We start from the raw sequence: 15,689 nt of genomic DNA, 5'->3' as shown, positions 1-15,689 counted from the left end.
GCATGTTCTGGTTCTGGTGCACGCTTAGGTTATGCATATGTATTTATATTGTATGGAGGTTTATTGCACCTAGTGCACTGTATTTACATTTTATATATAGCTGTGTGATACTGCTTTTTATTATGTTACTAGTATTTTGAAACGGCCCTTGGGCTACTCAATAAATTGTATTGATTGACTGTATATACTCCACTCACTTCCATGCCAGCATTATCTGAAGAGGTCAGCCATAGACACTGGCGAAATGTCAGGAACAAACTCTTCCAGAATACTGTACAGCCACAAAAAACTATGGATCCAGCCATGAAAGCCTTTGACTTTAAACAGGAAACAGTTTGCTACACAAATTAAAATCTCCCATGAAATTATGACTAACAACAGGTAGCCTTTGAAATACAGGGGAACCTTGGCATCATCAGGTATTATCCCCCCGCAGATATCAAAATCTGCGGATGCTCAAGTTCCGCTGTCCCCAATGGCGGTGCAGCTGTGTGCACTGGGGACAACAGGGAAGTCCCTAATGGCAGCGCAACAAACAGAAAGGAGACAAGCTTCACATGCTCTAAAATTGTCAACTGTTATTCAGTGTTTAAAAAGCCCAGCGTGTTTCGGCTACACTAGGCCTTCTTCAGGGGCTGAAAACAAATATAAATAAGTGTATTTATACTGTATTTGTTTTTAACCCCTCAAGAAGGCCTAGTGTGGCTGAAACATGCTGGGCTTTTTAAACACTGAATAAACACTCACAGTTGACCATTTTAGAGCATGTGGAGTTTGTCTCCTTTCTGTTTGCTGCCTAATGGCAGTATGGCCACATAGCTATACCACCACTGGGGACAATGTGGGCTTGAAGTCCGTGGATGCTCAAATCTGCTGATTGCAAACCCATGGATGCTGAGGTCCAACTGTAATTATTTGCCAACTGCTTTCCTACATAACAGCAGACACCTTAACTCATATTTAACTAATATTCTAAAAGGCTTTTATTTAATTTTTCAAGGAACCGGGATAAGATCAGCTTCATTCAGGATTATGTGTAGCATTAGGTGCATTCTACTTTATAATTTAACTGACTGTGTAGAATTTGAGAGACTACTACTACACAAAAGAGAAACAACATGCAAGTTTGTTTAAAATACATACATAAACTATAAAGGTTACATAATCCGAATTACCTTAGTACAAAAGTATGATTTTTTTAAATACATGCATCCCAACAGTTTTAATTATTCAAAGATTTTGAATACAGTTCTCCCTCCATATCTATGGATTGTTTTTATCCATGGATTCAAGCATCCATGGCTTGAAAATGTTTTAAAAATATAAAAATTCCAAAAAGCAAATCTTGATTTCCCATTTTATATAAGGAACACTATTTTATCACTCCACTGTATATAAAAGGATGTGAGCACCCATGGATATTGATATACATGGGGGGAGGGGGGTTGGAGCCAAACCTTAGTACAAGGGCCCCTTGTATTAGAAAAACAAGTAATGCATCTGACAAGTCATACATGAAGCAAATCATGCTGCATTATATTAATTACAGAACCAGGGATTTGAACTGTCCAGTACAAACTCATCTCTAAAATGGATTAAAAACGAATACAATTTTGCTTACCATCTGACATGCTTTTTAAAATATAAAGAAAACACATCAATAGACTCCTGATTTCATTTTGATCCAGTTTGTCACACCGGACTACAGAACTTCCCGAAGGGCAACTTTGTTGGTTCTGAAAAGCAAGACAGGAATACATTTGGCTAAGAGGCTTGTGTTAACCCGAGATGACACAAATAGCAATATCTGAACATGAAGACACACATACACATTGTCAGTCTCATGGTATTTAGCTTAGTAAGGCACATCAGCATACATACAAAACTAAACTTGTACACTTAAGCCAGATTGAATTCCCTTTCTGCATACATTCCACTGCTCCCTCTCATCCTCTTTGTAAATAATAAAAAACCCATATTTAATGGTAAGACTGCTGGACAGGAACACATATCCTTTCATAGCCACTTTATCTTTTAAGCTGAACCCATCTTATACCCACAAATCCAGGAAAAGTCCCATGGAACTTAATGGTTCGTTGCAGCTTTTACCCAGAAAATGTGAATATAATAAATAGAAAATAATTCCTTTGCAAATATGAACAGTATCCTGGTCATCTTTGGTGAACTAAAAAGTTTGTTTTTAGGGCAGTGATATTAGAATGTTTACATGCAGAATTTTCTTTCTGCTGGTGCTAAAAATGTCACTGGAAATGGGCTAAGTGGATCCCACTTTCCCTTAGTATACTAATTTTCTGTATGTAGGAATATTTTTAGGTGGGGTAAACATTTAAGCAGCATAGTGCAGGAAAAGGGTTGCCATAACAGTTCAACCATATACACGTTTATTCATAAATAAGTAAATGTAATGGGCTTTACTTGAAGGTGACTGTTCATAGACACCTTTCTTTTGACTGATTTTGTACAGAGTGCAAGTCAAAGGGGCAGTTAGTTTGTTCCTAAATTCGTTTCTTTGAAACACCGGAAGGCAACTTCCAGAGGCCTAGGCACCTCCTACTGCAGTTGCCTTTTTCTTGGTTCTCAGAAAGCCTCATGAGCCCTCCATGGCTACAAATGTTAAAACTTATAAACTTTAAAAAAAAAAAAAAAAACCCTCCTGTGGAGTGTGGAGGATTTTACCATCTCTCTCTCAACTTGCTTTGGGGGGGGGGGGGGGGGGGGGGGGGAGGTTAAAACCAAAAGTCACTTCCAACTTTCAAAACAAGGTCCCCCAAATCTAAAACAGGTAGAAGTAAATGTCTCATCTAGGAGAAATGAAGTGTCTTCTTAGAGAAGATCATCATCATCATCATCATCATCATCATTCTGGGAAGAGACTAGAGATGTGAAGTCCCAGGGGGAAAAACAAAAAATTCAAAAAAAAATGTACCCCCACCCATTTTTTCAAAGCTTTCCCTTTAGAATGAATGTATTATGCCTGCTTAACACTTTGGACAAAATCATTTCCTCTGATTTACTACTGTTGATTGCTTCTTCTGTTTTTAATGGGAAGGTTTCACCTGCTTCTCAGACTAGCAAAACCAAAGAGGGTTGTTTTTTTAAAAAAAATAAAATTATATATATATATATATATATATATATATATATATATAGAGAGAGAGTGTTCAGGTATTCTTTACAGCTCAAGAACTTGTTGCTCTACATGTAACAAAAAATAAACAATTTAAAAAGCTGAACTTCTAATTATATTATTAATAAATATTTGCCAGAATCCTATACACTATTTTATGTTAACATAACTTTGCATATACTTTGCTGAGGCGCTAAGGAACCTCATTACCAGATGCATAATGGGACACTGGCCAGGATACCCAATGCACAGTGATGCCCAATGTTACATCAGTATCAATGTAATGCACATTGGGCATCAATTCAGACCTATTGTGCAGTAGCCATTAAGGCACATTGGGCACTTTGCCAGTTCTACTACATAATAATATAACAGCAGCATTTTACTGGACACAGACATTGAGCAACTGTGAAATTCTAATTCCTGCAGACCTAAGTACATTTATGAAGAAGCAAGGCTGCAACAGGATTCTGACATGTATTTTTAATGTATAAAAAACATGGTAAATCAAGTTATATATGCAAAGCCAAGTTATATATACAGTGGATGCTTGTTATACGCTGGGGTTTGGTTCCAAGATCCCCCATGGATAACAAAATCCATGTATGCTCCCATTAAATATAATGACATAGCAAAATGGTGTCCCTTATAAAAATGGAAAATCAAGGTTTGATATTTGAAATTTATACTTTTTTTGAATATTTTTAAACCATGGATGCTTGAATCTGTGTATAAAAAATCTGTGTATAAGAAGGGCCAACTGTACTGCATTTTATGTTTCTATTATATACTATTATTATTTTATTCATTTAATAAAATGACTTTCACTCTGTGGGTAACGTGTCACTTGTGCGTCATATGCAGCCCCCAGGGCTATTTTTGAGGTCCCCAAGAGCCCCCAGAGTTTAAAAAATTTGTTCCACAGCGAGCTCTAGGTGGAGGGCATTTCCATCATGTTGGAGACAAAATAAAATTTTTTTAAAAAAATTGTACAATTTTGCAAACAAAAACATTCCAACATGTGTGTGTAATATGTGCTGTTATATATATTTGCCTAAAAATGTCCTATGATGCCTTTTCAAGGCCTGAGAAGGCCCCCAAACATGCCCTTATCACCCTTAGAGGGCATGGGGAGTCAGAATTTAAGATTTTGCTTTTGCAGGAGCTGGTGCAGCATCCTATACTTCCACAATTGTGCAGCCTTTCTGTAAATGATGCTAGTATTGCATTTTTCAATTCCCCCCCCCTGAAAATTTCAATTTTCTTCTTGGAGGATGAAAAAACAGGGATTTTCTCTCATAGTTTAAAAGATTCTACACATTTTACACATTCAGAAGAGTCAGAAAATATTTGGAACATATTAAGGGGCCTTTGGAATTACATTCAGTCCATAAGCCACAGTTTGCTTACTTTTGCTTTAAAAAGTAATGAATAAAACCACAAATAATTTTACCAGATAGTATTAATGACAAATTAATTTGCTGAGCTCACTACCAATTAATAAAACATATGCTATCAAAACCTCCAAATGGTAGAAGTTCTGGTTTGCTCCCAAACAAGCTGTAAATGCCCTTTTCTTGTGTTTCCTCCTGCTTCACAGTCCTCTCTTTGTTTTTGCCCATCCAGCCTCGGAGGGAGAGATGCTGCCATGTTCTATCAAGCCTGGCCTGGCCTAAGAAGAAGAGCTTTTCCTTCAGTCCATCTGCCATGGTCCAGGCCTCAGAGGGAGAGAAGAATTGCTGGACCTTCCTCGCTGCCATTCCCTTCTCCTTTTGTGTCATTTCTTTTTAGATTATAAACCTGAGGGTCGGGAACCATCTAATTAACCATTTGTAAGCTGCTCTGAGAGCCTTTGTGGCTGAAGGACAGGGTATAAATACTCTAAATAAATAAATATCTCTGAAGGAGCAAAGGAAAGGTGGAGGGAATGGGAGCAAGACAAATTTGGTTCTTTGGCCATCAGTTCCCCCATCCCTGATGTAGAGCTGGAATGTGGAACATGTAATTCTCTCTATGCATTTGGCTATACTAATTAGGGCTAACAGCAACTGCAGCCAACAACATCTGAAGCCATATATTCCCTATGCATGCTTTTCAAATCCAGTATTCTATTGACACTGTTATTTTCAGGAAGCCCACAAGCAGGACATAAATGCAACAGCCATGACTGTGATTTGCACGCTTAAGAACCAATCCATGCAAAATTATTAGTTTCAAGTTTCATACAACTGCAAAACTACAAAACTGGAAGAAAAAAGCACATACACAAACAGCTCAGGCCTATGTGGAATTATAGAAGTTTGTGAGTGCAGAATAAAATGAGTGCTTGATAGCAAGAATGGTCATTCTTGTGAGGTTGATGACTCAATGCACAGCACATGGGTTAATCCCTCGTGCCAATCAGTTTAGGCAGGATCTCAACATTCTAAGCTATTTTAACTGCCACTTCCAAGCTCTCTCCCCTCAGTTTTCATTTTTGTTTTCTAGCCATGGCAATCGATTGAATAACTTTAGTCTAAAATTCTATTGCTTACTTGAACCTACCTTTCTTTCTTGGTTCCAGGGTGTGGATGGATTGTGTCATCAGCCTCATAAGAATGACCATTCTCATAAGGGTCAACCACTCATTCTCTGTGAGGCTGAACAACAGATGGGATATACCTAGATGGGATATATCCAAGCCACCAAATCTCAGGGAGGAACTAAACCAACTGTTGATTCACAACAGCCTAGAGGACTGTCCTCCCAAAAGCTGCTTAACTAGTTCTGAATTTGACTAATTTATAGTGCTTCACAGAAGTTGACGGCTTCCTTCAGCCTAAAGCCCTACGTACATCCTCAATGGAAGCTGCTATTCTATAAGCTGTTGTTCTTGCCATTGATCTGGTAGAAGTAGCCCAAACAAGCTTTGGCCTTTGAATTTTTGCCAAATCATAACACAAGCCGTGTGTTGTGGATTGTGTCTTCAGCTTCACAGAAAATGTAACAATGCAAATCTGAACAATAAAAAGAGCCAACACAATGAGTGCCTCAGCACTACTGACAATTAAAAGAAGCCAGATGAGATATGATACAATTATCAGAATATCTGGTATGCATGCATGATGATGTGTCTTTCAGAGTGATCTTATTTCAGACTTAGAAAAAAATGGTATCACATAAATGTCAAAAAGGAAATTTGAAAAAAAAAGGTCATATGTTTGAATAATGTAAAGTTTTCAGTCAATATTTTCCCATAGCTCACCTCCTCCCACTTTCCTTCCACTTAGGAAACAAAATAACATTTGCAGCAGTGTTCCAACCAAGCTGAGATCTACTCAGGGGCCTGTTACAGACTGCCAAAATAAAGCTGCTTCGGGTCTCTTTAGAGATATGCTATTTAAATGATGCATGGGTCCTAAGAATCCGGAAGCTGCACCAAAGCTGCGCTCCAGTGCTTAGAAATGGAGTGTGGCTTTGGCGCGACATCTGGACTCTTAGGACCCATGCATCATTTAAATAGCATATCACCAAAGAGACCCGAAGCAGCTTTATTTTGGCAGTTTGTATCAGGCCAGGAAATCCATTTCTATATTGTAAATACATCTTCATATTAAATTTGGTTCTGCAAGAAAGCCCTAATTCTATCGCCCAAGCCTTACCAGGAACCAGGAACTGAAACTCCTTGGCATGTAAGTTTAAAATTATTTCAGTCATCAGAAATGCTGAAGTACTATCTTGAAAATATATTAAATTGAAAGAAATCAACCTAATCATCAAACATGCAACCACCATTTTAAGAAACAAAGTTTGAAAATCTCAATATTAAGTGTCAGTCACTTCACACTGCAAATCAAGGCATTAACGGGAAAGGGGGGGGGATTAAATGACAGTTTTGCCAATTAGCTGAAGTACCTTATAAAGATCACTGATAAATTTTATGTTTCTTTACCTTGCAAGTATGCCATGTCAAGAAAACCTTAAGCTATTTAACTGGTACAAACTGCTTCAATGGTTTGACAAAACTATCAGTAAACACTGCACTCAGAAACTTAACCAAACAAACCACAAAGAACAGATACTTCATGAAATGGAGGAAAAACAACGGCATGGACATCTCTCTCTAGTATAGATGGAATTGTCAGGAGTGAGAAGTCCACTGTAACACGATTTTTCTTTGATGACTGGTAGTGCTCCTCTTCTCCATTAGTACACAGTGCATAAGTAGAATGCCTTCTCAGGAGTTTCTCCCTCTGCCCACAAGGCAGCATGTTAGAGTCAATGAGAAAACATTAAACCATGTTGCGACTAGCAGAAAATCCAACCCCTTAATGCTAAAAATGTATCACATCAAAGACTAATGCAACTGAATACCAAGTAAGAGCAATCAAAAGAATCTTAATTTTTAAAAAAATCTATATTATTGAACAAAATCATATACAGTATTTTGTTATAAGGTTTATGCTACCATACCATACAAGATATACTGCTAATTTCTAAACATAATTTTCTTGTAAAGAGGGCATTTATGCAGCTTGAATTTAAAAACGTGCCCAAGTATGTTTATACACACAAATGAATACACATAAAAGGGGGATTTTATATTATAGAGTAAAACAAAAGCATTTTTTCCAAATAAATCAAATATTTTCTTAGGTTAATGGCCTCCTATTAAATAAAAAAAGTATTTTTTAAAATTGGTAAAAGTGAAAGACAATATATGAAACAGCTTGATCCCTGAAATTCAAATGACTGCCTTTTTTCATTTTGTATAAAGAATTAACTGTAACAATGATAGTAATACTGTTACTGACACATACGTATAGATATGTCCATACCTTGTCAAGAGAATTGCTTTTTTCACTGTGTCTTTCTGGAAGACTGTTTCCAGAGTCTGTACTTATGAGAGAGCCTCTTGAATCTGCATTTCTCACACAATTAATATTAGGAGTAGAAGAGGTATATGGGGATGCTGGCAAGAAAATGAATGCATTATAAACAATTAATAAAGAAAATGATATTCTAGAAAGCACCTGGCAGTGGAATCCTACAATTCATTTTTTTCTTACTGTAATGCAATTTTCTGCAATAATTTCAAGTGGCACGTAACCTTGGGCAATGGAGCAAATGGGCAATGGAGCAAACCTTTATTATAATGAGATTCAGCTGACTTATCCCTTCCCAGACCCATCACCAAATCGTCTAACAAAAACTTGACTTGTGTATGAATGTCAGCTAAATGTGCTCCATGACACAATTGGATGTTTTTGTTTTTAACTGCCCTCAAGTTGATTTCAACCCATGGTGACCCTGTGGATGAGACATCTCCAAAACTTCCTGTCCGCCACTGCTCTGCTAAGTTTCTGCAAATTCATTCCCATGGCCTCTCTAATAGAGTCCATCCATTTAGCATGCAGCTTTCCTCTCTTTCTGCTTCCTTCTACCCTTCCTAGCATGATTGTTTTCCCTCCAATACATAATGCCTTCTCATGATGTGTGAGAAGTATGGCAACCTCGGTTTTGTCATCTTGGCTTCCAGGGAGACTTCTGACTTGATCTGCTCTAGGACCCATTTGTTGGTCTTTTGAGCTGTCCACGGGATCCTCAACACTCTTCTCATTACATCTTGAATGAACTGATTTTCCTACTATCTTCTTTCTAAACTGTCCAGCTGTCACATCCATACATGGTAACAGAGAAAACAATGGGTTTTTTGTGGGTTTTTTGGGCTGTGTGGCCATGTTCTAGAAGATTTTCTTCCTGACGTTTCGCCAGCATCTGTGGCTGGCATCTTCAGAGAATACTTGCCTGGAAAAAGTGGATCTATATGTATATGACTTGTATAATTCTAACTTTTGTGTGCAGTTGCATATCTTTGCATTTTAGGATCTTTGTATTTAGGAGCTTTTCTAGTTCTTTCACAGCCACCCTCCCCATTCTTAATCTTCTTCTGATTTCCTGACTGCAATCCCCGTTTCTATCAATGTTTGATCCAAGGAATGAGAACTCTTTTACTACTTCAATTTTTTTACTGTCTAGGTTGAATTTGTCTAGATTCTCCCTTGTCATTATTTTGGTTTTCTTTATCTTCAACATCAGGCCTGTCTTTGTACTTTCTTCCTTGACCTTCCTTAGTAGTTGTTCTAGGTCTTTGAGGTTTTCTGTTAGTAGTATTGTGTCACCTGCATATCTTAGATTGTTGACATTCCTTCCTCCTATTTTCCCTCCTCCTTCTTCTGTGTCCAAGCCTGCTTTCTTTACTATATGTTCTGCATATAGTTATTCTTTATGGAATTTTTTTCTATCTTCAATTATAAAACTATCGATTTGTTTTAAACTATTATTTCATGTCCTGTTCTTTTCCCAGAAAGGTGATGGTGGAATATCAGGCTTCCATAGTCTAATTTTAGATAGTATCTACCAACCACACTGACATTAGTATCACTAAAACTTTTCACTAATAGAAAATCAATATGCAGAATTACCAGTTTTATTTCTTAGAAAGATGTGTTTTGATTGGTACAATAAAAATTAAAAGTAATGTTAAAAAAATTTTTTAAATGTTTACCAATGCCTGATATTGCACCAAATAAGTCTTTGTGGAGGTTATTATCCAGCGTATTCACAGATTTTTGTGGAGTAACCAGTGGATTTGCAGTTGGTAAAGTAAGTGATTCTTCTTTTGCACTCTGTTACAAAATATAAAGAAGTAATGCTATGTCATTTGATATGTTTAAGGTTCAAAAGGTATATTTGCATTTTAATAATTAAATGGTTAAAACTATAATAAATGGTTCACCAATAAAAATGCAGACTTACTGTGCTAGGAGCATTTATAGGGAAAGGTGAAATATCCTTGACATCAATTCGATGAACATTTTCTATGAGAAGGCCAAATGTTGGAAGATATAATGTGGCTATTCTTGCTTGATGGATCTAGATGAAAACAATTTAATGGGAATACATAGAAACTCACTATTAAAATGAAGTTTAAACATTTCCCAAATGAAATTTCCTCAGCAGCTTCTCCTTTTTGATACAGTCATTATGATGTAATGTTTAAAAATTTCCTTTGTGAGTTTTAATGCTTTATCAGCACTGCAGAAATAATCCCGTTTGACTGTCATGGCTCCATGCTATGGAATCCTGGAAATTGTATTTTTGTGAGACATTTATTCTTTTCTGTCAGAGAGCTCTGGTGATAAAACAAACTACAAATCCCAGAAATCCATAGCACTGAGACATGGCAGTTAAAGTGGTATCAAACTGGATTATTTCTGCAGTGTGGATGCTGCCTAAGAGTTCTTACTGATTATGGGCGGAGTCATGGCAGAGTGTTCGCACACTGGATGCTGTGACTCCACCCTCTCACACAAAGACACTGCACACCGTTCTAGGCTGCGTGTGGCATCATCACGTGACCCTGGTGCTGCATCTAAATGATGCAGCGCCAAAAGGGCATCACAAAGCTGTGCCACCATAAATCTAACGCCTTTTAGAGGGTGCAAAAAAAAGCTGCAATTTGCAGCATCTTTTTCCGCCCTCCAGGGGCCAGATCAGGACTGTGGTCCCGATCCGGCCAGTAAAGGGGCGGCTGCATGCTGCCCCATAGGGGCTGTTTGTACAGCCCCTACATTTCCAGCTGTTTACAAGGAGCTTAGAATAGACACATGAATTAATTTTTTTACATACTTTTGGCATATACGCATGATTTGGAAGTGTCTTACACCTATGACAAGGATTTTTTTTTTTACTTATCCTTGACTCACGTATGTGATGCTTTCAGATGATAAAGATTTATCATTATATATCTAAGGAAAAAATGACACAGTCCAAATTTCCTTTTCTAAACTCTAACCTTTCAGACATTAATGCCACAACAGTAGTATACTATACTTTGCTTTTTGTTCCTTATACTTTTGAAGAGAATTGTATGCTGCAGAAAAACCTTCATTTTAGTAGAAAGAGCTCCACAAATATTTTGTTGTTAACTGCCCTTGAGTTGGTTCCGACTCAAGGCGACCCCATGGATGAGACATCTCCAATAATCCCTATCCTCCACTGCCCTACCCAGAACCCGCAAGCCCTTGCCCATAACCCCCCTAATTGAGTCTATCCATCTGGTTTGTGGTCTTCCTCTCTTTCTTCCACCCTCTGCCTTTCCTAGCATTATTGTTTTTTCTAGTGTTCCACGCCTTCTCATTATATGGCTAAAGTATGATAGTCTCAACTTGATCATCTTTGCTTCCAAGGAGAGCTCTGGTCTGATCTGTTCAAGAACCCATTTGTTTGTCTTCTTGGCTGTCCATGGTATCCTAAGTACTCTTCTCCAGCACATTTCAAATGAGTTGATTTTATTTCTGTCTGCTTCCTTCACTATCCAGCTCTCACATCTGTACATGGTAATTGGGAATACTGAATGATTTTGACTTTAGTGCTCTGTTGTATTGCTCTTGCTAGTGTAGAGAATGGAGAAAAAGTATTCCTATTTTTTTGTCCTCTTACCCTGGAAGCATATCTATCATCAAATGAATGCTTTATCATCAAGTTCTTCAAAACACTAATTGCAATTTGGCGGATGTCTCTGAACTCTTGCAGTGCACTTCCAACTTCTCTGAGTAGAAGTCCTACCAAAAAGTGATGTTTGCAGAATTCATCTGATAAGGAATAGTCAAGTTGAAGGTCTAAAGGCAAACACAAAAATTGAGGATACAATGTAATACTGAAAATGCAATGTATAAGCACCATAACACTCACAGTATTCTCATTTTTAAAAATTCAATAGTATAGCAATACGTACCTCTAATTAAAAAAAAAGCAAAATGAAGACTAAAGGTAATATATAGACTAAAATAAAATATAAACAATGTAACATTCATAGTTCAATGAATTTTAGTCACTCAAGATGGTTTACAACTATTCATGTACCTGTTGTTACGTTATGTTTAGCACCAGCAAAGGTTGCTGACAGCAGGAGATGAATAGGACTGGGGAAATGGCCAATGACTAACAGGGTGACAGAGCTGCCCAATGACAACTACTGATACAAGGAAAGTCTTCCCTAAACGAAACATCCAGAAAGACTTCAGACATCTTGCTTCTGTACATACTCATGAGAGGCATCTGTCTTTCATGCCTCACAGACCTTTTTATGATAAAAGGACCCAAATTAATATGATACAAGATTGCATATTATGCAACAATACACAACAGAAACCACTCAAGAATATAATCAATAGAAGATACGTGACTGAAGAGAATCACAGTGTACCACTACCGACCAGAAAGACTCTAAAGACCTTCTTTTCATACAGCATCATGAGGTGGACACCTGCCTTTCAGACCTAAAAGGCCTGACTTTCTCACAGGGCCACAAGTGTCAGAAGCCCTTAGTGGCCAGCTAATCAAACAAATTATCCCCTTTAAGTTAAAAAAACAGATGAAATTTATGCTTAGTCACGAAGTTCACATGCTAACTCTGCCTCTTTTCTACTCCTGTTCTCTCTAACTTACTTCAAATAAAATTTAAGCTACATTGACCTGGCATTTGGGGAGGGGGGTTGATTGGATAATAATGTAAGAAGACAGGCAGGCCAGGATCCCAAGAGAGCTTGGTTCCCCAGAGGAATTTCTTTCCTTGTGTTTTGGGAGTCATATCACAACATGCTTTTGAAAATCCCTGGAGTTTCAAGAATATTTTGTAATGGAGCAGGACAGAACTATTGTTCAGGAAACAGAAGTGACAATGTCCATTTGGGACTGGAAACAAAATGAATATATCACTGTAAATTGACTGAGACCATTCCAGTGTGTCCATTATTCTAGCATTACCCAAATAGTCCATATTCTTCTATATATTTTCATTATACCCAGTTACAAAGTATAATGCAACCAGTTCTGTTTGTTTACAGTTATGCTTGTTATGCCACTCTTTTCTATATATAGCAGTTGAATGTGACTTCCAAATGAAATTACTACACATTCTTTATTTGTACAAGTCACCACTGTTTTTAAATAGAAACTTTAGAATCAAGCAGCGCACTCCACACCTACCTACAAGAGTGTCATACGATCCCACAGTTGGTGAAAGAAAAGCTAATTCAAAAGGGAAAAGAAGAAGCAAAGGAGGACAAAGCCAATAAGTAGTAAGAAGCAATTTTTGCTGCCAAGCAAAGTAAGGAATGAGTGCTTCAGAGGCATTTACTATGGCAACAAGTTATTTCTATCTCTCCTTTTACTCAGATTAACCCTGAATAAGTCTCTCATTAACTCTACTTGAGGGGATTTTTTAATACCCAAGCCACATTTTGTTTTGCAGAATTCACACAAAAATACACTCACAAGGTAGGAATTTATGAAACTGTCACTTAAAAGAGTTAAAAAACATCCCTGGTTTCACTTACATGCAATGCACAGACTATTTTTTAAAAAATGTGCAATAAATAAATAAATAAATAAATGGGACAAAAATTTATCCCAATAGCTCTATTGCACTGGGATAGCTTCTGTCAAGCATACAGTGTAAAGTACTGACCAAAACAAGACAAAACAGCTCTGATTCACTTTGTTTAAAATGCAGAGAAGCTGGTGAGAATACTTAGATGAGAGGAAAAAAACCATTCCTGTGCTCAAAGATGGGATGGCAGAAAGTCCTTTACACTAACCAGGAAGAATTAAGAGGAGATACTAATGTCATGAGAGGCAAAGGTAGTAGGACCTGGTGAGACATCCGCAGCTTTCTGTTCTTCATAGAACAGCCAGAGAAATCAGCAGAGAATGCTCAGGTGAAAGGATGCAAAAACAAACAAGCACTAGAAACATTTGAACTGAACAGAAAATATACTTTGCCACACAATTTGTGAAACAAATAGAGACACATAGCATGTACTGAAGGCATGACATGAGAGGAACTCTACCAAAGTCAAAATACGAAAGCCCCTTGAAATCCCTGAGCTGAAGCCATTCAATGACACACTGCTCCTGGAAAGGGTGTAACATGGGACAACATGAAGCCTTGACACAACTGTGGCATTCAGTTTCAAGGAGCTGCCAATTTCAAAACAGTGACAAGCCTGAAGAGGATTCATGCACTTGCAGGATATGTAAGGCACAACATGAAAACAAGGGAGATACACAGAGCTCCTACTAAGCTGCTTTCAATATATGTGTCCTATATTTATGCTGACTAGCTTGAAATGTGATAAACATCTGGAATGAATGTAGTCATTGATAAACAGCTGCAGAGTTTAGAGGGAAATACCCATTTCAATACAAGTTTTTAAAATTCATCTGGATGAGGGTTAAACAACCTATGTATTTTTATGGTATCACTGTGTTGGCATAAAATAGAAAGTAAGAAAAAAACCTAGATAGTAATTCCATTTACTGAACGTAGAATCCAAATATATATTTCTTAAAAACCCATAAGATGTGCATATCCTAAAGTCAGCTTTAATGTTTTAGTATTATCAGTTTAATTTTGAACATAAGTTTACCTTGATATCTCTGAATTCTGCCTTTTCCAAATGGCATAGGAAGATTCAAAGGAATGTAGTGTTCATGATTACAAACCACCCGGAGAAATTCGAATTTGAACTCAAAAAGGGTCTGCAAGATATGTTGAAATGATTACATTAATTGTTTAACAAATTTAGCATATTGTAAGCAAAAACAAACAAAAATTAACCTAACTCTTTTTATTTCCTAGAATCACAAACAGTATATAATCTGATTTCCATGCAAGATAGTCTGGCAATTTACGACGACAGGTAGCAGCATGCAACATCAGAACATTTTTCTGTTGGTTACTCAATAGCCTAAGTATCCTAAAGGCACAGATCCCATCTGATCTTGAAAGCTAAGAAGGATCACCCCTGATCAGTATTTGGATGAATATCAGGTACTGTCAGCTCTATTTTAGAGGAAGGAACTGGCAAAACCATCCCTTGCCTACAGTCTAATTCCCACTATGGTTTAAACCGGATCGTGATTCAGTACGATCTGGTTTAAACCAGTATGGTTCCTACTTAATTTGAATTGCTGAACCTGCTCCTGCTGCTGAACAGATTCATCAATTTGGATCAGGACTGAATTATCTGTAAGTGGGAATGACCCCTAAGAAAACCCTATGGAATTCATCAGTTCACCCATAAATCGACAGGCAACTTGAAGGCACTATGGAGAAAAGGTGGATTAGCCTAGCAACAGTGGCAGCCAATCACAAGCCAGCTGCCCTCAGCCAATGAGATGCTGGCAGGGAGAGACTGAAAGTTCCGCTGTGGCAGTTAAGAACTTCAGTTAGGGCTCTGTTGAGTCCAGTGAGTGGATGCAGTTTTATGAGCTCCAGAGGGGAACTGAGGTTAAAGTCCAGAGTTGAGGGGCTTATAACTGAACAGATACTTCAAGTCAGGGAGTTATCATCAGGAAATAACCTGAGGGTTATAATCAGCCTGAGTGGCAGGATTTTTAGTTAAATTTAGGGGAACCTCCAACAGTGCCAGAAATGGTGGAAGAGGAGGACGGTAGAAAAGAGATGGTGGCTGGTCTGGACACTTCAAACTGG

General features: G+C 37.6%; 1 protein-coding gene across 19 annotated transcripts in view; it reads right to left on the bottom strand.

Annotated features, from left to right (window-relative positions):
- The window catches only part of DOCK9 (dedicator of cytokinesis 9), a 180,440-nt gene that overhangs the window by 45,739 nt on the left and 119,012 nt on the right, over positions 1 to 15,689 (bottom strand). For 10 of the 19 annotated variants that reach the window (XM_042456882.1, XM_042456891.1, XM_042456881.1 and 7 more), the window contains exons 30-36: positions 14,623 to 14,734; positions 13,181 to 13,222; positions 11,633 to 11,811; positions 9,947 to 10,063; positions 9,696 to 9,816; positions 7,966 to 8,099; positions 1,622 to 1,736 (exon numbers count right to left, since the gene is read on the bottom strand). In XM_042456882.1, the coding sequence (XP_042312816.1) occupies positions 1,622 to 1,736; positions 7,966 to 8,099; positions 9,696 to 9,816; positions 9,947 to 10,063; positions 11,633 to 11,811; positions 13,181 to 13,222; positions 14,623 to 14,734 (820 nt within the window). The remainder of the gene's footprint in view (positions 1 to 1,621; positions 1,737 to 7,965; positions 8,100 to 9,695; positions 9,817 to 9,946; positions 10,064 to 11,632; positions 11,812 to 13,180; positions 13,223 to 14,622; positions 14,735 to 15,689) is intronic. The other 9 variants (XM_042456886.1, XM_042456900.1, XM_042456895.1 and 6 more) reach the window with 1 other exon arrangement.

This window comes from Sceloporus undulatus, chromosome 3, assembly GCF_019175285.1.
Source record: "Sceloporus undulatus isolate JIND9_A2432 ecotype Alabama chromosome 3, SceUnd_v1.1, whole genome shotgun sequence".
In the NCBI taxonomy this organism is placed as follows: Eukaryota; Metazoa; Chordata; class Lepidosauria; order Squamata; family Phrynosomatidae; genus Sceloporus; species Sceloporus undulatus.
Note: the sequence above shows the minus strand (reverse complement) of the source record. Positions and strands in the feature narration are given on the sequence as shown.